Here is a 26,028-nt window from a genome sequence, read left to right as displayed (position 1 = left end):
ATCATCCTCATACAGACCAGTAAGTTTGGTTTCAGATTTTTTGCGCTGCCTTTATTGTTTGAGCAAAACATTTTGTTCGACTGGCCCAGCCAATTTGTAAACACTTTTGTTCGGAGTGGGCCAAAGACTAAACAAATCGGGCAGGGAAAATTTATGATGATGGGGATCTGGTTGGGGCTCTGGTCTCAGGAGTGTCTGCAATCTGTTTACCCAAGACTAATTAATTGTTTAAACAATTCCAGCTTACCAAGATGGCAACAGACGATATTCGACAATTGTTTACCCCGAAAGATCATTGACAGTTGCCATTAAATGGCCAGCGATTTAGAAATCCATTTGGAAACGTATCACGATCGTTGTATAGTATTGATTGGATTCCGAGTGATTTCTGGCGCGTGTGCAGGAAATTTAAGTGTGGCCAGACGCTAGGCAATTACCAAAATTGATAGAGCCTAATGGCAACCGTAATTGATTAGATAATGACCCAGTAATGACCTAGACCAAGTTCTTGATCCCGCCCAATCAGTGGGATATGAAAAGTAGAGCACTGTTACGACCATCAATCAAAAGAACTCTTAAATTCGAATCAAATGACACTTTTAGTCTTATATAAGCTAAACTTATTAAACAGCTATAGGAAATGGTAAAAAAAAACTGGTTACAGTTTTTAGTTGACCCCTTTAAAGCCCATCTAAAATCAATATTTAAACAATTTCCGTATCAAAAACACATTTGCAAGGCGGCAAACAAGCAAGATGAATTTCAAACTCTGGCAAACTAAATAAAAGAGCCATAGACATGAGACCTAGCAACTGACACAACCCCATGCCATACTCCCCATACTTTCCAAGTATTGTAAAGATATGTGAACACATAAAACAGGCGGCATTATCATCGCAATGATGATGTGATGATATGATATGGAATGGCAAAAGTTTTCTCTTTCTACAATTCAGTTTCGTCTGTTTCGATTTCGTTTTTGGGCTTTAGTTCTTGTTTCTTTTTTTGGCAAACTTTTATGAATGCCAGTGGTTGGGGATGATATAGAAAAAGATTCTGACAAAGCCGCCAAAGACGATTAATCGCAGGACACGTTGGCGCCTGCGTGCCAAACGGAAACGGAAATCAAATGACAAAAAATATATTCAAGGTCTTCCTATGGCGCTTCGATTGAATTTCACCTGAGCAACTTTAAGCACAAAATCCTTGTGTGGAAAGACTCAATTCAAAGGACCCAAGTCCTTGGTGAGTGCTGTCTGTCTGCAGCAGAAGAGCGTTTTATAAGCAGTCCATAAGTGTCGCGTTTTATTTGCAACGACAAAGAATATCAAAGAAATGAATTTAGGGAAAGAATACAGAGACTGACTAAGAAATACTCTTCTGCTGAATTAACCAAATATAATTTTAAAGGGTATAAATGAAATTGGAAAGCCCTTAATTTAATCAAAGATATAAAAAGGGATACATCTGATAATTTCAGAACTTGAATATATTTAGTATTTTAAAGATCAGCTTATCCATTTAATTTAAACTGCAATAAAAATATTCCCCTTTATTCAATAGAGTAGTTTGAAGTATAAGCAATTGAGCTCTAACCGAAGCTAGAAACTAACAAAAGACCAACACAAACTTTAGCAATTGCACTCCGCCAACGAAATCGGGCCAAATGATGTGCAATTTCTATATGTCCCCATGTATATATAGATTGTGTGGTTACTTTGCGCGGGCGAGGACATTGCCCCAAAAAAGTATGCAACGAAAATTGGAGCCAAGTTCATAAATGTGTTTGTCTGCTGCTGGCCATTTCCAGGCAAAGTTTATGAAGCTCAGAGTGGGACTCATTAAGTACGACAAAAAAAAAAAAAAGGGAAAGACACATGGAAAGCCCTCGTGGCTGGTTGATAATACTTAGTTTTCCTGATTGATTATGTGTGCGAATTTTGGGGCAGGCAAGGCTTAAAGAGTCGCGCAACAAATTAAATAACGATTTCCATTGCCCATTGCTTTAAGGGCGATTTCTCCTTGACCCAAGGAAGCAGGCAAACAATTTGCACCAAACTTTATTTACGATCTAGTGTGGCCGCCCCATTAGTTTGCTTCCTTCCTTCCGATTCCCCGCCCCACATTTTGGCCATTAACTGGACATGAATGGTCTGCCCCATCCCAAAATCGAGTGATAAATGTGGGCGGAACTTCAGCAAGTGGTCTTTGAGCGACAATCAATGGGATTTGGAAATGTCATCGTAAGTTCCTTGGTCTAGAAACCGCCCACTAGCCTGCAGTCTTCGATGGCAAAAAGTTTTAAAGTAAGAAAGAATATTATGATTTTATTATCTGCAGGGAGGTTATCATGGTGGCTAGATATTGTATATATTCAAAAGAGGTACAAAAGTATGGAATTACTTTGACCTTATTATTTTCATTTTATTTCTTAACAAACTTCTTTACTCAAAAAACAATAAAAATAACACAAAATGTACTAGACTTCTGGTTATTAAATCAATGTTGTTATCATCCTTTATCTGAACTATTTTCCAGGGCATAACAAACTTGATTAGCAATTATGAAAACCCCTTTGACCATTTAATAATCTTCTTTACTTTAAAAACAAAAGATTATAATCTATTATATAATATAATATTATTATTATATTCTATAGCAATAGAACATATACCACCATCTAACATTTGTATGATCCAATGAAATAACCCAAAGTGTATAATTGTCCTCTATGATATTTATATCATATTTTATTATAACTCAATTATTTTCCAGGGCACCACAAACTCGATCATCAGCAGAAGCCAAGACATTCTTAGATCTACTTTTTTTGCTGTCTTTTGTCTTACTTTTATCGCCTTTGGTCATTCAAAAGAAGCAAAGTGTGGAGCGGACAACCTCATCGGTTTGGTTGACTTTATGGCTTATTTCTTATGATTATTGCATATTTATTGAGGCCCAGAGACTGGACTCTGGCTTCTGCGCTGACAAAGTCAGGCGACGAGTGGCGTTTTTTTTATGGAGCCCCGGCCCCACATGAGATAATTTCTCAATAAATAATATGCAATATTTTTTCATTCGATTTTTTGTTTGGCTTTGAGGCGGAACCAGTTTGATTTGCGCTGCCTTGATTGGCTTGCAGTATTTGTTCTTTCTCGATTATTATAAATGTTTCGAGCAGTAATAATAGAAAGCGGGCAAACAAAGAAGTTCATTAAAATGACAAACTTTGATATTTATATGCCGAAAGCATTCAAAAATATTAAATCATATTAATTGTATAGATTCTTGAAAGTCATAATTAGTAGGCAGCGCAACAGAAACCAGAAAGTGTGGCATAAAATGTTTGTATTCTCCTTTTACAAGACTATAAAGTTCTCGATGGTAGGGGTTTTTTTGTATGTATTTTATAGGCCCGAGGATCAGAGTGCACTACATAGATCCCAGGGCCAGACACTTGGCAATGCCAGACTTTGTCTACGGCCATGCCCGACTGACTGCCACTTGCATTCCGACTGGTTCGTGTTCAACTCGTAAAATTCTAAGCAAAAAGCATAAAATTCGTCCATAGAGATACATATTTGCATGTGGGCTGTGACGATGTGAGTATTTCGAATTTTACAACCCGGAGGCGAATTTGTTGTGGCGGCAGCGGTGCGGTGGTGGTGTTAATTAGTACAACAACTGCCGGCGTGGCGCAGTAAAAACGCTCGGCAAATTGCACACTAACCTCACACAACGAAAAGCCGAGTGCGCGCTGTAAGTGCAGCATAATTAATAGCACCACAATTACGATCTAGACAGGCCAGACATATACCATATACACGTGATTGACTAATGATTTGCGAGCGTTTTTTATGACGAGGTCATGTTTTAGGACCTCATATCTCAGGAACTTTGTGCGCAATATCGGAAATATTTGGTATGCCCAGAGATAAATCATTGAAGGTGACAGAGATCGTAACTAAAGTAACGAGTTAATAAATAAATGTAAACAATGTTTTTCTTATGTGACTTAATATTAGGAAAACATTGGGAATATTTTGTATGGTCAGAAGACATCAATCACTCCAGATCTTAAATTAGAAACTATAAGTTTAAGGCCCATAAAAAAATTCATTTGTCATAAGGAACAAGATTTTAAATCGTTTAAGGCTATTTATAAACCAAGAATGTTTTGAAATATTAAGTGGTCTCAATTAAATATTAGAAATTATTATTGCGCAGTTAGGCAGCCTGTTATTCAAGAATAAATTCTCCACTTCGTATTATACGATAGCAAACAATTTTTACGATGCCCTGATCCATTAAGATGTTATATAAATGCCATTAAATCGAGAGAAATATATATAAGGTAATAAACTGAATGATCCAATCGAATAATCGTTTTACGCGCTAGAAAGTTGAGTAATGGGTATTACGACTAGAAGGGATTATAAAGCTGTAGGTTCGAGCCCCCATTGCTCATGCATATAATTGTTTTTAGAGAACAAACTATGGTGACGAAAAGCGAGGGCGCGGCTGCTTCCGTGTCGCCTCCGTCGCTATCAGCATGGTAAAAAAAATATATAAAAAAAAACACTGAAAAAAAGGGGGCGTGTTCTGGCCGGCAGGGCAAATTAGTACTACGCAGTTGCCGGTGCTGCATATAGTACAGTAAGTGGGGCCACACCGACTGAGAGTTGCATGCAAATAATAGAAATAAATACGCCAAATAGCTCGGCATGGTCTGGTGCGAGCAAGGTTAATGCTTATTTATAAACGAATATTATGTGCTCGGCAATCTTAGAGTGCTGATCTCGTTCTTTTTACTTTTTCTCGCCTGCGTTCTCGACTCGCAGTGCCATTTGGTTTTTCGGCTGAATTTGATTATTTCCAGTATTTGCACGTCTCATTTCAACGCCCCTGCCAAATCAAATTAAAATAATCATTGAAACAAGTTGAAAAAACACTTATATCGCCGTGTTATTGTTTTGATTTTACACTTATATGCACTTTACACCAAATGAAATGCGCCGCGAAAAAACAAAATAAAACGCAAACAGGCCAACAATGCGTATACTTAATGCGAGACTAAACAAGCGTGAATAGGTTAGAGAAAATATGGGGAAAAATAAGAAAAACTAGGGGGAGAATATATAACTCAGATCACAGAGAAAAGTTGAGAGGGGGGATGCAAAAGTGCGCTGTCAAGTGTCAAATTGATTACGCAAGATGTGCCTTTCCTATCGTTAGTTTTCCTCGTTGATTGCATATTTATATTGTTTCAACCTATTTGAAGAGCTTGCACTGGTCATTCGAGTGACAGAGTGAGTAATGCGCATTTCGCCAAGCGACTTTGGGCTCTTCTACTTTCTGGCGCATTGTTGGCAAGGCCATTGTCTTGATAAGGCCGAATTGATAAGGCCAAAGTTAACAAAGGTTACCCAGAGGGCTGGACAATATGCAAGTCCTGCATTGTTCACATATTACACAATATATCTACAGGTGTTATCTTTCAGATTACAAGCAATCGAGTTAAATCGGGAACTTTCCACCGCAGAAGGTCGCAATGATTCCAGCTGAATCTAGATAAAGATTAAATGGAATCCATAAAAAAGTATCTTTGTATCTTTGAAATAAATTTAATTCTTTCAGTAGAGATTACTAGCGTGATTTTTCGAGAAAAACTACCTCACGCCTGCCCCAATACGATCAGGAAATACATTCTCGCCCATCGTAAATAGTGGGATGCCACCTAAGAAGGCCTCATAAATTACAGAAATTTCCAAACATAATTGCCAAAGCGCGACGAGTTCGGGGCGAGTAAAAAGCCACGAAAATGTTGGGGCCAAAAAATATATTTATAACACGCTGCGGTTCGCTGCCAATTAAAAGAGGCAAATATAAAAAGAATAAAAATAACATTTCGTGCAAGCAAAAATAAATTGATAAAAGGAGCAACAGAAAGAAATACTTGGCAGCGGTTCAATGGCCAAAACGCCAAAGGCACGAGGATGAGTTCTCGATGATGAAGACACGAGCCACCGTACCCCCAAGCCCCCAAACCACCGAACCACCGATCCCACATCGCCAAGTGACAACCACCAACATCCAACCACCGGAGCAAGAAGCCTTTGCAGTGCAGCCGTCGAGTGGCAAATTTAAAATTCCACAAATGTCATTTGAGTGTTTCGCTCGTTTCGTTCTTTATTATTATGACGACTATTCGAAGAGGAAGCTCTGTGCCAACAAAAAAAAAAAGGAGAATCGAGTCGTGAGGACTGGGAAAAAGGAAGCAAGTGTCAGGTAGAACGCGGCAACGTGTTGCATAAATTAGCAAATGCCATAAAACTTCATAAAAGAATGTGCAGCACTGGGAACTCTTCCTTTCAATAGGGAAACCGGAAAAATCTAATAATAAGTTAAGACCACATTTGTGTGGGAGTTTATTAAAGCAAACATGAAAGATAAATATTACCATGATATAATGGAAGTGTATATTATTATAAAACGATTAAGATTATCTTTAAAAAAGGAAGAACAAGAAGAACTCAATAATTATCTTTTATGAATTGGATTAAATAGTTTTCGGTAATGAAACCCATTACCTTGGTTTAAAAAATAGGGGTCATCTATTAACATGATATAAGAAAAGGCATGTTTAGTTATAAAACTGTTAAAATTATAAGTAAAGAACAAAGACCATCTTAATAATTGTGCTTTATGAAATTAATTAAATAGTCTTACAGTAATGGAACCCAAATTATAATATAGGAAGTCTATGTTTAAAACATGACCCCTAAACTCTTTACCTTTATTCCCCTTAAAAACTGCATTGATTGCTTTTTTGTTTACCTTATTTGCTAAAAGAAAGACCAATTTAATAATTGTGTTATATGAAATAAGTTAAATAGTTTTACAGTAACTTTTTTAACACTTTTTAAAAATACCTTTTTTAAGAAACCCACTTTTAATATAAAAAGTCTTCCTTAAAAACATGACTCCTTCATTCTTCACCTTTTTTCCCCTTAAAAACTGCAATGATTGCAGTTTTGTTTACGTTTTTCACAAAGTTCCTAGAAGTACTCTCTAAGCTCAAATAACCTTTTCTACGACGCGCGAATAAATTTCTTTATCATGGTGATTGTTATTCCATTCGTAATCACTAAAAAAACCCAAAGCAGTGGCAAAACTCAAAGCAACTACTTCCGTCAAACCAGCAAAAAACGAAAAATGACCATCAACAACAATTATAAACAACACCATTAATATAAATAATGCCAATATTAGTTCACAGCCCTAAGAAAAAATGTACTCAAAACAAAAACAAACTGAAATTCGCTGGAAGCGCGCTGTCTGCGCAAAATAAAGTTTCGGGTATCAAGTGGAAGAACCGTCTTCGATTTCTTCGTAGCCAGCGCAGCGCATTCTTCAACAGCCGTTGGACTTTTATCACAGTGAGGTGCTAAGAAACCAACAAAAATCGACGGGTTTGCATTGAAGTATCAGCGAAAATGATAAAGAAAACAATCACGTGAATGACGCACTGCATTAACCAAGAAATATGAGTGGAACGAATGATTTATGGGGCGGATCACGTATACCCAGACGATCTCGAAGCGAAAAGGAGTTCTAGGAAGAGCTATCAGAGAAATTCCAACCCAAATGACTTGCTTCCTATGAGTCTAGCCTAAAATCTCCCTCATTAATGTCACAAGTGTTTGTGTTATTTGCTTTTGCCTAAAAAAACCCAATTGAGGTAAATGTCAATGAACTTGGGCGATTATTGATAACTTGCAAAAAAAGAACAGTATACTATAAATACACAAAACACTCGATTACTGGCTATGTAAGCAAATGTTATCAGTGCGAAAAAATAAAAACAATAATTAACAGACTCGAAAAAAAGAGGGGAAACACAGAGCTCTAGTAAATTAAATAAAATAAGAATTGCGTTAACTTGATCCCCCTGGGATAGCTTACATAAGCCCAAATGGATTTCCTGGAAACCCTATAAAAATACCTAAGCCCATTAAAACTGGGGAATAGTGAAATAAAGCGGTTTCGGGGAGGAAGATGATATGGGGGAACCGGTATCTGAATATGAATGAAAATGTGGCCTGATTTACGCATGTACCCATGCATGTGATTGTGCACGCGTCTATTTATTTACGTATGCTGGGATGTAAACAAAACGAAAAACGATCCGAAGATAAAAGCGCATTAATTGCAAAAACTCTGCAAAAATAAAAAACAGTGGTATTTCAGCAGAGACGGGGAGAAATGTGATGCCAGCAGCACTATGACAAACATTTCTCACACTAACCAAATAAGTTAAAAACAAAAAGCAATGCAAATGGGTACAGAAAAAAAAACTTTGAATGACTGACGGTTGCATAATAATAGCGAAAGACGACCGCAAAATATGAAAGCCAAACACAAGCTCCACTTTATCTTCACTCTCACTCCATTTTGACTGACCATGAACTTGACCATGAACTTGACCGTTTGCTCTGCGAAATGTGAATGAAATTGTTATTTGAAAGCCAACAAGCATTGTGGGGAAAAACGCTGAAAGCTCTAAAAAAAAAAAACATAAACAACACAAAAAGATGATGGAGTTTGGGGTTCGGAGAAGACGACTAAGATAGTATGTGAAATAGGGGAAAGTCCTCTAAAATGAGGCTTAGAAAATGCAATAAAGGTTTCCTTAATTCTGATACCAATTTTTCTTAAAATACCATTTATAACTCAGAAGGAATTTTTGAAATGGAATGATTCATATTTCGAATATGCTTACATTTCCTTTTATTATTCATTCCATATTGTTTTGATACAAGTTAATCATATGAGTATTTTCTTAAAATCTTGATAGAATTCCAGTTGAAGATTTAACTCTAAATACAAAATGAAATGAAAAAAAAATACATTCCATCTCAGTCTTATGAAAATTCGATTCCATTTCACAATTTATATGAACTGTAGAGCCCTAAGACTAAAGATTTCTTGATGAAAACCCCAAAATGATAATGTAAATGTAAAATATGAACAAAGTTTTTGACCAAAACTTACCTTCCAGCCGGCACTGCTATTCGAATCGCCCTTGTCCTTGAAGTATGGCACATTCTGGACCATCCACTCGTAAATCTGGCTCAGAGTCAGTCGTTTGTCGGTGGCCGATCCAATGGCATGCGTGATGAGATCCGCATAGGATAGATTTCCCCATGCATTGCGACGCGATGAGTTTTTCTTGGCTGCATTCGCATTTTGTAAAGCCTGCTGTGAGTCTGTTTTTTGGGATATTAAGAAAAATAAAACATTATTTTAATTGGGGGAGGAAAAGAGAAAGTGCACAGAGAAAAATTAACTGATGTTTATTAAGTATTTAGGTTATTTAATTTAATTTATGTATATTTCTATGAATTTATTAGGTGTTGTAATAGGTTTCAATATTAAAAAATTTAGAAATCTAAAAGAAAGTCCGCAGGAAATCGGACCCACAACAAACGAGTTGGCAATAATTCAAGTTTCGGCGCCATTTGCTTGATTATCCCCCCACTTTGTACGGGGTTTCTATAAAACATTTACGTATATGATCTCTGTGGGTGAGAACCTACCTCCTGGGGCCAACTGCTGATTGCTGGCCTTTGTACTGTCCAACTCGTCGGCGGGCTCCACGAAGTTCTCGGGGCGCGGACAGGGCCATGTGTTGGATCGGGCTCGGGTCTGGGGCTCGAAGCCCACGTCCAGGGGCAGGTCGCCCCCCAGCTGGTCCATGGCCAGCCCGTTGTCTGTGTGGGTCAACGTGGGCCAGTCCTGCGCGAAGCCGTCCATCATGGGGTAGAGTAGGTCGTTGTGCAGTTGCAGCTTTGCGGCTCTTCAAGCTCTCCTCGCCAGGCCAAAAAGAATCGAAGCCTATTGGTGAGCTTCGCGATCAGTTGTTTCCTTTAAAAAAAATGGAAGTATTTAAGTTACATAGTTCACTTTAAAATGTTTTTCAAAATATTAAAAAAAAATTCTAAAAACATCACAAGCTTGTCAAATTTATTAACATATATTCTATATTATGTAATATTATGTTTTGGAAAATTTTCAATTTTTCTTAGAATTACTTATTTTGTAAAATGGTAAGATAAAAATAAGTGCTCATAATATCTATACATTTTTTGACAATGATTAACCTTGAATTGCAATTACTATAGAATTTTCCTGAAATTTTGTTAAGTCATCTCATCTCTCTGTCAAGCATTTCGTTCAAAATTACATTTTGATTGTTTTCGTGCTTGAAAATGGGAAAAAACGATTTCCAAATGATCTTGGATCGTTCAACTAATTGACAATCGATTTTACAATTGCCGATTAAATTAATCACATTTTAGCATAGAGCTGATGCATATTACTATCACTTTCCGTCAAAAAAAAGAAATAAATTATTTTTGATGTTCAATTAGCTAAAGATTTCCGGTTATGCCTATAAGCTGTTTAATAAAACGTTAGAAATATTATTCAGTTATTCTGAGTTGTTATAATAATTCGATTGTGCTTAATTTATTGCAAATGTTTTTATAGTTTTCAAGTTCTTAAGTACTTGGCAAGGAAACCTCTCACTACAATCAAATCAAGCGATAGCATTTATAAATTTATATAATTTTTGGAATTTTTCGTTGTTTATTTATTTCATGGAAGTCTAAACTCATAACCCTAGAGAAAAAGCTCTTAGATGGAAGTAAGAGAGCGTTATCAGCAGAGTCAAGGAAAAGAGCAAACACGATAATGTATGTAGGTTATGATCTTGTTTAAAAGCCTCCATACATTTTTCCTGCATTCCAATGCTCCAGATTTTTGTTATTGTTGCTTAGGAATGGAAATCAATTAGTTTTAATAAAATCTGTAAATGCCTTTATGACTAAATTTAGCACACAAATTGAATGGGGGGGGGGGGGTCAACGAAAATGATTTTCAATTAGCGCGGCGGCAACGAAAGCTAATAATTATAACCAAAAGGCGGTTTTATATTAGGAAAAGTGTGACAAATCTCTCTCTCTTTCTCCCAGTTCTTTAATCTGAGTTTGAATATAAAGGTCTATTGACTCTGTCTGGAATGAGAGAACTGATAAGTCATTGAAGCCTAACGAGCATCTCACCATGTTTGATGGCAATTGCCTGGTGCAATTTTACCCAAAAATAGGTATAAAACATAAAAGATATTTTAACAATTAGTTCTAGAATCCTAAATGTAATTTGCTATTTCAAGTAAAAATTTCAATCACAGTGTCAAATGTTAATTGTTAATAACTCATAGATTATTTTTACCAGATAATGCAAAAGTCTGATGCAATTTTAAAATTAAAATAAACAGACAAATTATTTTTAAAACCTAATCAATACGCATTATACATTTTTTTAAATATTAAATTCTCCTCAAAAGAGCGCCAAAAGCTCATTTTTACTCTCTTCAACCTGAAATTGTAAACAAATTGAAAAGTGTGCGTAGTGCGTAACTGAATTAAAATTCAACTCACAAATACGCAGAAACCACAGCGAGTATCTGTGTGAGTGGATCGTACGAGGCATTTTATTCAGCTTTTTATACAACTTTTATTTTTTTCAGTTCGCCAAAGAGAAAAAAAGAATAGGAGAGTGAGAAAAAAAAAGGGGAAAGAAAGAGAATTCCACATCGATAGCAAAGAACTACCTTGAGAACACGGAAGTTCATTCATTCGCTACCTAAGCATTTGCCTACCTGAGAGCATTCCGAAATTCCGAACGTCACCTCATTATTTCGTTCTAGGAAATTTTCAAAAACATCTCATGAGCTCTGGTGTTTTTATGTATTTAAATAACGAAATTATTTAGATAAGGTCGCGCGTCGCCGTTTGTCATTGCATAATATCTTCCCGGCGAAAGGTTTATGGCCGCAAATAATGGCAATTGTGAATGCGAATGAGTCGCACTCAAGTGCCCCCAGTGGAAAAGAAAAAAAAACCAGGCGGCAAAACAACTAACCGAAACATTCCAACCTGACCTAAGCCACTGGCTACAACAAAAATCAAAGCAAATATAATGAGGTTGTCAAAAAAGAAACCCAGAAATACACTTATACAGCGAAAGGAAACTAGTAGTAACTTTAAATCCAGACATGATCGACTCATATATTCGCTGTATAAACACATAAATGTATCTGGAATTCGGGAGAGGCATTCCGAGTTGCCGCAAAGTTCATTGATTCGGGTTTGGGGTCAGAATATCATCGCTTTCTCTTCCCTCCTCCCCCTTTTTTAACTTTAGAGTTTCTTATTACCGATTTCAATACCTTTTGTTTTCTGTCCCGTTAACAAAAATAAAATACTAAATAAATTAAAATATTTATAGTTGGTATAAATAACATATCATATAAAGAAAATTCCCTTCACTCTATTTCAAAAAGTTATCTTTATTTTTTCTTTTAGCATCTGAATTACACTCAAAATTAATCAAAATATCAATATTTAAGCTAGTTGATATTACTTAAAGCTACTTTTTAAATGAAAAGACCGAAGAACCTCTTTTTAAGGGTACAGAGTATCTACTTAGTCCACAATGCATCGCTTTTCAAAATAGTGTAAAATTTTAATTGCCGCCTTTCCGTGCCGGCTGCCAACTATTTTGAGTAAATAAGCATTTGCATTTTGCACTTAAATTTAATCTATTTTTTTACTTTTAACCAAGAGAAATTGCGTCGCAATGTCGGGAGTGAAACACTTAATAATATGCAATAACATTTAATAATATTCATGACCACGTCATTAAATGAAAATAACCAGGGGAAAAAAGCAAAACAAAAACACAAAAAATAGAAAAGCATAGAAAATGTAAACAATAACAAGACTATTCGTCTCAGATGAAAAAAATATAGCTCTACTCAATCTATAGCCCGATGCGATTTCCTTTTGATCTGCTGCGTCACAGCTGACTATATAAGTCGTTTGAGTGGTCGGGATTAAAGACAGGTTCTCGACAAACATATTTTTTATTACATCAGATTAGAGTTAATTTTGTTTTTTCTAAAGCCAGTGACGCAAATTTGCGTAGGTGTTTTTCTTTGATCCAAACGATATTAAACGGGAGATCAATGGAACACGGCTGGAACTTGTTAGATTATGTTAATAAGATACTATCGATAATGTCAGATAATATTCTAATGAAAAAACCAAACAACGCAAAAGGCTTATTATCACAGCGAAATTTATAGAGTGATTCAAAATCCCATATGTATGTATGTTTGGCTCTTCCCTCAAACTGGGCAGATAGCATAAATCAGCCTCAAAGAACCCGGCGTGGGAGGTGGAAATTGGCTACGAAAATCGTCTGTATATTTTCAAATATTACACAATGGTTTCAGGAAATTCAGGGGGAGCGTACCCGAAAATTCCCTCGGCATTCCACGTTTTTCAATGTCACGAACAAGCAATGGCAAAATTTCCGCTACGGTGAAATCTTCAGGTGGTCCACTTTATTCAGGGGGTGTGACGATGGGACGCGCAACAAGTTGAGAAATTCTATAACTAAATATATGCCGATAAACGTGGGGGTCCTCAGGAAGATAGATATGTAGTACATATATATTTTTGGTCTATAATAATAGAGCCAAAAGTCAAACAAAAGCTAGTGCAGAAAACAAAAAACCGAAGCAAAAACAGATCTTTAAAAATAATAATAAAAAAGCAAAACAAAGGCAAAGCAAACTAAATAAAGACGGCAATAAAAAGATATAATAAAAAATTAAGGCAGAATCAGTACGAAGAAAGAAAGGAATGGAAAGTAAAACGAAATAAAGAAAGATCAACAGAGCGAACCAAACAAAAATAAACCAACACTTGTTACGTAATGCCTTTCAATAGTTCGCTCTCCTACTTTTCTCATGTGTTCCGTTTGATTCTATATGCGTATGAGTATTATTTCCCACTTCTAGAGGGTGTACAGAAATCAATTCGACTATCAGCTACTAGCACCCTAAAATAATCCTAGCTGCGGCTAAAACATTGAACAGCTGTTCCGAATAGACTTGGCCTCGGAGATCAAATGATAAGCACAGAATTGAGAGCTTCAGGGGCGTAGATTTGATGTGTTTTAAAGGGATGGTACCATTTTAATAGGCCAATCCACGAAAAACCAATATTTTAATATAATTTGTGTATTACCAGTTTTAAGTTTTAAAAAGATTCCTAATGGAAAAAATAGGTTGGTAGTGATATTACATTAAGTTACATATATTATAAGCCATATTTAATGGATAGTTTTTAACCTTTTTAATTATTATATATTTTTGCTATCCTGTAAGAATTCCAAGTGTTCTGGTTAACATTTCTTACTTTCCTTGGCTATTTGCTGCAAGTCATCATAGACGAAGCAACCTTTTCCTACGTCCCTGGGAATTCTGGGCTTATCAGTAGAAGCACAGCTCTAAAGATCACAAAGCCGGCCTCAAAAGTGTCCGCCAGATGCTATGTCCGCAGAAACCCTCGACTCCAGCGAGTCCATGTGATTTTTTATGCATGAGTCTAAACTGGACCGTAGTGCCCCTGAATCTCAGGTATGGGCAGTCCTCTCACCTCCCCGGATCTCCGCAGTACCTGCCCCTCGCACATGACCGGGTTCAGCAATGTGGAAGTAAAAGAGATCTACTCCCCAGCACAACCCGTCAAACAGGATTATAAAGCAAAGTAAGTCAATGCGAGAAAAAGCCCGAAGCTCGGCCCAAAAAAAAAGGAAAATAAAAGAAAAAAAACCGAAAACAGAGAAAATAAAAAGCAGGACTGACAGCTGGTCGTCGGTGTGGAGATATTCGTACGGAGAGCAACTGGTATGGTCTGCACCGATCTGGTCCGGTCTGCCCTGCCTAATGAGCCGACGTCGAGATGAAGACGACGTCGACGACGACGACGACTACGACATCAATCCCAAAGCCCCAGGTTCGGTTCCAGGCCCACGATCTCAAGTACCTCGCGACCCCATAATGATCATAATGACGATGACGAGGCCGCATCGAACTCACTTGTCGGCCATTCCGGTGTGCCGGGGCTCTCTGAGTGTGTGCTTTGTCACCCTCCATAAAACCGAACGACCTTTGCTTCGAAAGTGAATTATACTCTGCAATATCAACTTCGTCATGGACTAACCTGCTGATAAAGCACTTCAACGTGAGAGCGGCGTGTTCGGCTTGTTAAGGGGACCTTTTTATATTTAATTGGTGCTTTAAATGATACCGCTCCTATAACTTCAGGTTAAATCTTAAGTTTAGAAAAGTTTTGGGCATTGCCTTTGGATTATAAAAGTACGTAAGTTCTAGGGCTTTAGAACTAAAGTGACTTGAAAATCAAAGATTGCATTGATGCATATTAAAGGTCTTGTTAGTGCTGGTTAATCTTCCGGTTAACGTTTCTTTCACTATTGCTTTACCAAAGTAGACCTTAAATTATGGTTTCATTAAAGTAGTAACCGAACCTTAAAAACTTTACTGGTTTATATCTCATGACTTAGCCTGTAATTAATATCATACATTTGGTTCTTAACTAACATAAGACCGTATCATTTTTACAATTAAAATAACTAGTACATTGGAAATATTAAAATTATTATATTTGTAAGCTAAACATTTTAAAAAGTTTACTAGGAACATGTACATTTTAACAATTTTTTTAAATGTAATACTTTCCCTTTCTTAGTTAGAAACTTTACTTTGAAGACTTTCAGCATTGCCCGTCAACCAGTGAACTCTCTTTAATACTCCTAATTCCCTTTTGACACTTTGGGCTGTCGCTTTGCCCCGAGTGCGTTCTTATCACGCAAACGAAAAGATAAAGGAGCGATAAAGAGCTGGAGCGAAAGCAATGCACATCACATTTATGCATTCCCCGCCAGAGCAACTGTTGCCATGTGGAGCTCTTCCCGAATCACTCGCATGCCACTGTCTCTATCCATATACGTACATATCTCTTTCTCGCTGTGGCGGGAGCTTATCGCAACCCTCTCCAATTTCCCAGACCTCAAAAAACCCCACCCCCAGCGTAACCCCTTGACAATGCCAAGCATAAACCTTGGACAACAAATCTTTTTTTGCGACACTTTCAATCTGCGCTCTTTTTCACATTGTTGGTATTTAACTTTATTCTTTGCTTTTTGTATATTTTTACATTTACATTTTTTTCAAGTCAATTTATGATGGTCTATGCAGGACTAGACCATGCTTATAACTATAATATACCAAATATTTAAAGAATATTAAATATTTACTTAAAGATCCTGGGTATTCAGAATTCTTCGGGACTTTAACTAGACTTTTCCAACTACTTTGTATGATTTTTCTATTACTTTTCCATTAGAAAAATGCACAAGGAGCCGTCACTCATTGCATTCTGGTTTTTCTACGCTGTTAATATTTAATAATTTATTAAGTCAATTATCGCGGAAGCTTATTCAAATAAAAGCTTATTGGAAGTGCAGTTATCTGGCGGCACGTGGATCTGCGAGAGAATCACGCGCTACTAGGCCGACATAGAGAAGTAGAGAAATATATATTCTCTATATAGAGAAGGAGAGGCCCGACCAGGCAATGTGCAATAGTTCAGAATGCAGCGAATGCGAATGCAAATGAAGGCAAAAGCCCCGTGCAATGTTTATAGAATTCATTACAATAATTAAAGAGCAAACGATTCGATTCGATTCGATGCGAGTCGATGGATGGAGAAGTCACCCAAGAACGTAGAGCCCCCAAACGGCGATCTTCGACTGACAGCTGAGACAACGGACGCATGGAAAACTTCGATGCGATCATCTGACTTCATCATCCGCAATGCAAACGCAATCTATTTGCATTACTAACGTTTTGGGGTCAACGGGAAACTCAAACTTGAGTTGTTTAGATTTAAAGGAATGTTAAATAATCTATACCAAGAAATTATATGGATCTATAGCATGTTAGGAAACTTTGATTATTTTGATAGTAGCTACTTTAGATTCTGTTTGAAATGCGTACTACAAGCAATACCAAATAAGGCGTAAATATCCATTCTTGAACCATTCACTACTGATTATTACTCCCAAATCCACTATCATTTCGACTGTACAGCCTCCCCTCTAAAGTTTACTCCCTTTATTAATTATTTCCCGATTTCTTCGCTCCAATTACAGCTTTTTGGACAAACTTTTGCACACTTCTTGTTATCACCTGGCACGCTCCACCAATGTGGCAAGCAAACACTCAAGATATGATAAAAGCCACAATCACATACGAATATTAATACATACATACATATATGTATACTTTTTGGGCCATCAGCTGCTGTACCTTGGAATATAGCGGATAGATAAAAGCCTTATCTGGAAACGGGAAAAAGTCTTTTCGACAACCGGCCAACCGAGTGCCGAATAAACCCATTTATGTATGAAAATTAAACCTAATCACATTTCAATGTCAATACTGTTGTCAAAAATAAGGTTGAAAATTATTTTAAAAACATAGATATAGGTCTGGTGTGCGAGGTGCGTGCATATACACATGAATCTCGGGCAAAATAGCAATAAAATCGGCCTTCGTTAGTCGAATACGAAAATCGGGGGAGCAAACACAGAAAGAAATGAGGAGCGACAGCGGGCTCTATACAAACGACACTCGCTTCAACTTCTGCTATCAGTGTGGCGCTGGGTTCTATTTTTAGAGCCATTATCAGCAGTGCTCTAATTAAGATCTCCACAGCCCACTCTCGAGCAAAGTAACACACCAAAACGGACTAATCAAAGCCCACACGAACCGAAAGATCATCTATTGAAAGCGCTGGAGCGCGGAACGTGACCGAGCTTTATGGTTCTGGTGTTTTGATCTTGAAAGTAAAACGATTGTAAATTACTGGGACACTAGGATTACGTTCTATAATCACCTATGTATACAGAGTTAGAATTTCGAATAGGTTAGAATTTCCTCGAAAATATTACTGAGGTAAATCCATATGTACAAACTGTAAGAACTAATTGAGGATAGTACAACCACATTAATCCATGTCAAACTTCTTTAGATTTTAAAACCTACTTCTACCTTAACATGCGAACTAGAAAATGGGTCTAGAAGTAATACTAACTTTATTTTTTATAGATTTCGTGGTCGATTTAATTTTCAATTACTGACAGTGGTAAAATTTAACTGAATTCACTTGTGTTTCTACTAAAAAAAATGATTTTTTATAATTTTAAAGTCTGGAGAACGGAATTAACATGATGTAACATTCAGTTTTCAATTTGGTTCCATAGCTCGGATAGTTTTGAAGTCTTAATCTAGTATATTTAAGTAAAACTTAACTTTTTTATTAAGCTTTTGAGGGATTTCTTGTCTCATAAAATTTGGAAAAAATAATTGGAACTAAGACTTCTAGGGATCCATTTCAAAAGCAGGAAAACCCGAACGACAATATTTCATTGTTCAAGTGAACCTATATTAGTATTATTGTTATTAATATTTACCCGCCAAAAGTTAGCAATGGGAAATCGTTGCTCCTTGTTGACTGCGATTTAAGATTTTGTTGATTTTGCCGGTGGAATTTGTTGATCGCCGATTCTTGTTGTTATTGCTGTTAACTAACACTGTTTTACTTATTTTCCTTGTTATTTTGCACTTGTTTTGTTTGTGGGTATGTTGTTGTTTTGAGCAAAACTTGTGTGGGTTTTTTGATTTTAAGTGTGATTATTTAAATATATTTTTTAGATTTCTGCTGGCATAATTCCTTGCTCACACACACACACTCATAGACTGGGAGGGACAACAAAATATGCTGTTGTTGTTGGGCGGCGGTTTTTTCTTTTTTGCTTAAGCTAGAGACGATTGTAAAAACGTTAAATTAGAATATATATAACAATAAAAATAAACAAATAAAAAGAGCGCGAAGAGAGGGGCGCGAATCAAGAGAGTGGTGCCAAGCTGTGTGTGTGTGTGCGCCGAAGAGAGTGGAGAGCGAAACCGCGCGATCACGTCACGTCATCAATTCATGCCAATTGTGCGCACACACAACACTTAATTGGAATTCGTATGAGAATTCAATGAAAACCGAGCGGCGCAGTCGAAAAGTTGTTTAAAGTTCAAATGGGTAAAAATTTTAATATAAACACGTTTCGGAGCTTACTCCAATTCGCTTATTCGGCTAGTGGTAGTAGTGTGCGTAAATGGTATATAGCCGAGCACATAAGTATTCGTATGTATGTATGGATGTATGTACAACGTGACTGCGACGAAGATCATCCAAGCATCGCTATGTCTATATAATACGTTTTTCAGCTTTCCTCTTGTGTTTCATATAGCGAATATACGAAAATCGTACGAACGCGTTCTTCTACGTTTTAGTTTTGAGTTCCGCACATATTCACATGTTTTGTTATCGAAACACTTTTGTTTTCACTTCTTTTTTCGGGTTATTTGCGTTTTAGAATTAACGTTTTTCGGGCCTAACGTTTTTCGGGTCTGGCAGATCACTGGGCTTGGATTTCGTGGGTTCTCTTTGGCACAGCCGAGCTGAAAAGGAAAACGATGAACGACCTCGTGGCTTTTAACCGCAAGCGAAAAAACACAGACTACTCGTTAACTGCTTTCTAGTTGGATGTTGGATGCGAACTGATAGCTGAAACTGATTCGCCGTCGCCTTCGTAAAAGCGTTCGTTTCGGCGGGCGCAAAAAGAAAAAGGCGGTCTGTCTGTGTGTGTGTGTGTGTTTGCCGACTCCCCAAGAGAGAGAGAGAGCTTGCTCTTGGGTTCCAATTGGATTCCACTCGGGGGAAAAAAGACTTTGTGACACAGTTGGGGACAACAAATTAGTGGGGTATTTTATTCAACAAATTATATTTAAGACATGGTACAATTTTTACACATTTTCATAAATTATTTAAATTTGATAATGATACTCTTGTATCTAATATATATTTTAACATCTAATAGTTACAGACAAATTATATTTAAGACATGATACAATTTTTATACATTTTCATAAATTATTTAAATTTGATAAAGATACACTTGTATTTAATATATGTATATTTTAACATCTAATAGTTACAGATATATCACTCTTCTCTTTTCAATAAAATAATTATTGCAAACATTGGTTATAAATTTCAAAACATACAAAAACGTTTTCATTCAGATTTCCCTTTAACATAATAAAGTAATGGTTAATTTTCTTAGGGAACTTCCCTTTTGGTGTCAAATTAAAAAGCTTCGCCTTTGTAAGATTTGCAAAGGTTAGAATCTACCGGGTTTTGAGGTACAACCACAAACTAATTAATAATAAATCAAATATCCAATTGATTTAAATCCTGATAATGCAATAATAAATATTAACCATCAACGAAATTGTTAAAAATATCCTTTAAATATATAGCTATCACAAAGTCTGTTTAAACAATTATTTACCATGCTGGTGGATTTTAAATCCAAATACTTGGCGAAATGTTTCCATGAGAATTTTTTAAAAGTTAACTAAGTAACCACAGAGAGAAATTTGAATCCGTGTGACACTTTCGGAAGTAAAAATTAGAACAGGTCCGATCAATTTATTTTTTGTATCATGTTGGCTCTTGGATCTTAAACTTAAATCTGATAGATAATTTTGTTTTTTAGGAAAGATACATTTTCATACTTTTTTGGGAGAGCCCTAACCCCAAAAGTGGGTGATTTTGGTTTTAATTGAAAAATTCCTGGGCCTGTTATTTTCAGTGAAGCAAAAAATATAATTCAGCTTAATAAAACAACAAACATTTTAAATAGCTTAAGATATTAAGTTTAAAGATATTATTTTTACATATAATAGAAGTTGACGTTAATATATAACAGAAAATTGAAATATTGAACTATATAATGGTCAAAGATATTATTTTAATAAATAATAGAAGTAGACATTAATACATAATAGAACATTTTTGGGAAAACTCAGCACACTTTTAATACTATTTACCAAGAAATTATTATGATTTTAAAACATTTTTTCCAGTGAAACATCAAGTGCATCATACGTTCCCCAGAACTATAAACACAGTAAGAGAATGATACATTTCGAGATTATTTTTTTCCCAAAAAAAAAACATTTCTTGTGCAATTTCTACAGTCTTGCCCGCTTCTGTGCTCGCTCAATATCAATAAATAAAAGCCATAGTTTACCTATTTTATACATTTGGAATTTAAATTGTTTCTTTTCATTTCGGTCGCGCTGCTCTGAACTCGAAATTCTGAGAGATTGGAGAAAAGGGGGCGGTGAGTGGGCCGGGTGGGTGGTAAATGGGTGTTTTGGGTGGGGTGGTCGGGCGGGCGGCATTGCTGATAAGGCAGCTGTTATCTCGCGATTGCCCGCTCTTTCTCTCTCTCTCTCTCTCTGTGTATGTAACTCCCTCTCTTTCTTGCGTTCATTGTCTCGTGATGTGATGGAAAATTTCCCGAAATTGCATTCTACTGATAATGCCAGCAATGCACAATTGTGCATATGGAATATGGATTCAAAAATACCCCGCATCTCTGATGGTATGCGAGCTTTTTGGGAGCATGTATTTTATTACCAAAGTCCCCGCGCCCCAACCCCAAAAATAAACCCCTCCCGGTACCAGTTTTATATTTTCTGTTTTCGCCTAGACCCGATATCTGTATATATACATACGTTCACGTCCATGCGAGTGTGTATCGGTGTTTTTTTAATGTGCCTGCCACATAAATTCCGCAACATTACACGGCTAATGAAGTCTAGACGCTGAGGCCGGGCCCCAGCAGTTTATGGATCGTCCAAACTTTAAGTCCGATCGCATCGTTTCGCAGGCGGATTAGAAGACGATGTCCCATTGGAAGAAATTATGGGAATTTAAGCTGTATCTCTGCGACTATAGGATCCTGAAAAAAAATATCCTTCCTTAAATTGGGTTATGTTTTGTTACTAAAACATTTTACCTTTCAGATTTACAGAGTTAAATAAATTTGACTTCATTAATAAAAGAGTTGTTAAATTTAAGTTTTAAACATTTATTTTTAGAAATAACCAAAAGCTCTTGTACATAAAAATTCAAACGAAAAAATTGTTATAACTTCGACTACTTTTATTTGTCGACGCTTTTAGAATTAAACTTTATTTTATAAGCCACAAAGTCTAATTGTCTACAAAATCTCGAGAAACAATAAAAATTCTGTTTGTATACAGAGGGATTTTGGAATGCGAGAATAACAAGAAGATAAGACAGGGAATAGTTATATTTTACAATGCTATGAAGATGGCTTAAGTTTGATAAGTCACTCGTTGGTATAGGTAAGTTCCATCTGGGACTTGTTTATAAATCACCTCCCAATATAAAAGTCATGTAAATGATGTGTTAACTGGTCTTGCAAATTAATTGTAATGCTCACCACTTGCTTATTCATTGGAGTGATCAGATAAAAGCCTATTAGAACCACTCGATCAGTGTCTCAATAGGCCGCCCACTCCTCAAAAATTCCATCTAAATTACACAAACGTTTCAACTATGGCCAGTCAATACTTGACCAAAATTGCGAGTACCAAAAAAAAAAGATTGGAATAAAAGCGTTTCATTTGCGTTGGCGCGTGGCGAATGGTAAATGGTAAACTGTCGTCGCCGTCTCGTAATCACATCCAAAATCGACAAACTGGACACGCAAGGCACTAACTCAGGTTTCAAACTGCGCGCCAAATCTCGACCGAAGCTTTTGGGCGCGAGAGTGACAAAAATGAAGGAGGTTCCTAAATAACTCCCTCGCTGATTTTCGGATACTTTAGTTTTAACAATCTCAAAAAGCCAAAAAAACCTTAAAAACTTTTTAAAGCAAGAGAAAGTGGTCCATTTTTGAGAACCACGCTTTAAGTACTATTTTTATGGATCCTTTATTAAAGGTGTTTCATTTAAATTTCAAGAACAAAGCCTTCACTGATATTCGGATACTTGAGTATCTCTGATCTAAAAATTTCTTAAACCTTACAAAACTGCGTAAAACAAGAAAATGTTGTCCATTTTTGAGAACCACTCCTTAAGTACGATTTTAAAGGTTTTATTTATTAAAGGCGTTTCATTTAAACTTCAAGAATTAAAATTGGATTATCTACTTATTTCAAATACAGCACTTACCCTAATAAAGTAAAATAGGGGAATATTTAAGCATAATAATTTGATTAGATTTGAGGAAATAGTTAGTAAACTTAGAAATAAGTAAAGCCTATTTTGAATATTACTCTTGTGTAAGGCTGTTAAAATCTCGTATTCGCCCTGATGTACTTTTCAATTTAATGATTTAGAACTTCAACTGTTTTAATATTTAATTATATACTCAAATTTTAAAATAATACTTGTTAAAACGTGTGACAAATTCATAAATGCCACCCTCTTCTCAGGCATCAACACTAGACGATGGAAGCTAAACCGATCCGAAGTAAAATCAAGCGATCCAAATCGAGTCAATCCGATCCGAGTGGCTCTACTCACGCTTGGCCTTCAAAAAATTATAATTTCTGTTTTAATGTATCTACTGTGTTGGTATGCCGTGTGGATCGAAGGGGTTATAGCGGGGGTGTTATATTATAGCGGTGGCTGGTCTCAAACTTGGGCTCCAGTTGACTCGCCCGATGTTTGTTTACCAGCCAGACTTTGGTAATGTGTGTGTGTTTCGTTTGGAAATTTGAATACTGTTACTAACAATTTGTTAACTTAAGAATTTGTAGAGAGCCCTGCAAGAGTGAGATGGTGCGAGGGAGTACGAAACACGGTTGTTTTCCTAACTTGTTTGCATCGATGGTAGAAATGGAGATTCCTAGTTAATTTGGAAATGGTTTGGGGTGTAGAGAACCCGAACTAGAAAATCAAAAAATAGGGCCTATATATAATATATCTTGTTGTGTATGTTAATAATAGTGACCATCTGCTATTATAGAATGAATATTATGAATATTCACACCAGTGGCTCACTTAATTGGACCCTATAAAAAATGAATCAGTTGAATGATTTCTCAAAGCACTATTAATAATTAAACAATTCTACAAGATACAAATCAAAGCTATGCCATAATAATGACAAGAGTTCAAAATCAATATTATCAGATCAAGAGAAAATAGGGTTTTGTTATTATTGTTCTTTGAAATGTAGTGTAATTACTTGAAATAGATTAAAGACTGTGTCAAGTCATGTTCTTACTTTTTTGGCCAACCCCTTTATCACCATATCGTATCACCTTCTATCAAAGCATTTCGAAATGGTGACTTAATACTGGAAACTTCCTAATAATCGTTTGATCAACTGAGACCAAAACGGTATTTGTGTGCTACTGCCTTCGGTTGAAACAAGATTTCGTGACGTTGGTGTCGCTGTCGAAGTCGCATGTTGATGTTGATGGGCGCTATCAAGACTTTAAAAAAGAGACTCTCCACCAACACACTGGCAGGCGGAATTATGCTTATATGAGCATGTGTTTGTCAAAAGCGAGCCCCCTAATGTGGCCACATGGAATTCTCCAGCAGAGGCGTAGCTAGGATGTGAATACAATAGGGGTGAAATCACCTCCCTTATTTTCGTAAAATTTTCGTATCTCTCTAAAAATATTTTTAAAAATTACTTAAAGAATATACCAGTTGATTATATAAGAAAACATTTCTTTAAGTATATTGAAATAATAAGGACACACTATTAAGTATCATTGGAACCATCGGATTGTTAGAAAAAGTAGTTCACATTTTAAAGATTTAAAAATATATAGTTTTTGGGATAGAAATACAAACCCCCTTCAGTGGCGCCCCTAATTTCAAGAAACACTTTGGACAGCCATGTGAAGGCTCAGGCTCTCTGGGTGTCGTAGTACTGGACCCATTTCCAATAACTGTACCGGTTCGACTTCCCCCCAGTAGCGTGTGGCATTTAAAATGCAAAAATATCGCTTAAGCGTTATCTCTAATTTATTGAGATTAAGGCAAACTGATTAATTTAACGACGTAATTGATGCAGCCGCAAAAGCGCACGACTTTCGAGGAGGGAGAACTGACGCAACACAGATACACACCCATACCTGCGCACAGCCCTCCTCTCAGATCTTTTTAGCGATCTGTTTAGAGAATTCCTGATAGAAGTGCGACTTAGATTGACGGAACTGAATCAAGTGCACGGGAAAAAATTCGATATTTCATTTCGACATATTTTTTATAGAGATTAAAAAGATCTAAAATGGCATAAAGCATCTATCTTTTGTAAGAAAATGATGGTTTATTTATGTTATAAAACAAAATTTGTATATATTTTTTTTTCAGAAATTTTAAAAAATTCTAGTAGCTCCTAAGTAGTTTCTAAGTCTATCCAAAAATTATATGTAAAATCAGATTGATCATCATAAATTGTAAATTTTTTTTTACTGTGGCGGTGGCGGTGGCGCAAAGAAAGGGGGCGGGTTGGGGCGGTGCCGTATGTAAATATGCAAATATGCTGGTGAGCGCACGAGAGAGCGGCGCACATGTAAATGCGATGGAGCACTTCCTAAAGCCAGATACCAGATACGAGATACAATATCTGAGAGATACAATGCGATCCACACCACGTGGTCTCTCAAGTTCAGAAGAACGGAACGAAACGGAACGTAGCGAATCACATAGACAAGGCGTAGAGCGGAATAAATAGGCAAAAAGCACAAACGCCAACGAAACATATACAGAGTGGGGAGCATAAATATACCAGGGATGACCGCAAAAAGAGCAAGTTCACTGAGCGAAAATGAGATCAGTCTTTGAAGCTTCCAAAACTGGAATCTTAAATTCACTATGTCGAAAGATAAACATTTTTAATGGATATCTTTTACTGTTTAAAAATGTAATATACTGCAATACAAATTAATTTATATATAAAGAATCAATTTTGATAATATATTTTATTTGACTTCTTTAAAAGGGTTTTTCCATTTGCCTCATGGTCTATTATTACAAAATATCACAAAGCTGGGGTCAGAATACATATATTTAAAAATATTTTATGGAGGAATTTCAGATAAGAAACTCCGAACTTGTAGTATGC

The 26,028-nt window shown here is 36.3% G+C and overlaps 1 protein-coding gene across 3 annotated transcripts in view; it reads right to left on the bottom strand.

The window, feature by feature from the left end:
* Positions 1–19,635, bottom strand: part of LOC119559938 (forkhead box protein O) — a 35,286-nt gene extending 15,651 nt beyond the window's left edge. For all 3 annotated transcript variants that reach the window (XM_037873145.1, XM_037873146.1, XM_037873147.1), the window contains exons 1-4: positions 19,541–19,635; positions 18,475–18,822; positions 9,600–9,927; positions 9,055–9,269 (exon numbers count right to left, since the gene is read on the bottom strand). In XM_037873145.1, coding sequence (XP_037729073.1) covers positions 9,055–9,269; positions 9,600–9,819 — 435 coding nt within the window. In that variant the 5' untranslated portion in view covers positions 9,820–9,927; positions 18,475–18,822; positions 19,541–19,635. The remainder of the gene's footprint in view (positions 1–9,054; positions 9,270–9,599; positions 9,928–18,474; positions 18,823–19,540) is intronic.
* Positions 19,636–26,028: the final 6,393 nt, after the last annotated feature.

The sequence above is a fragment of the Drosophila subpulchrella genome, unplaced genomic scaffold (genome assembly GCF_014743375.2).
Source record: "Drosophila subpulchrella strain 33 F10 #4 breed RU33 unplaced genomic scaffold, RU_Dsub_v1.1 Primary Assembly Seq354, whole genome shotgun sequence".
In the NCBI taxonomy this organism is placed as follows: Eukaryota; Metazoa; Arthropoda; class Insecta; order Diptera; family Drosophilidae; genus Drosophila; species Drosophila subpulchrella.
This window is presented reverse-complemented; position numbering and strand designations above follow the sequence as displayed.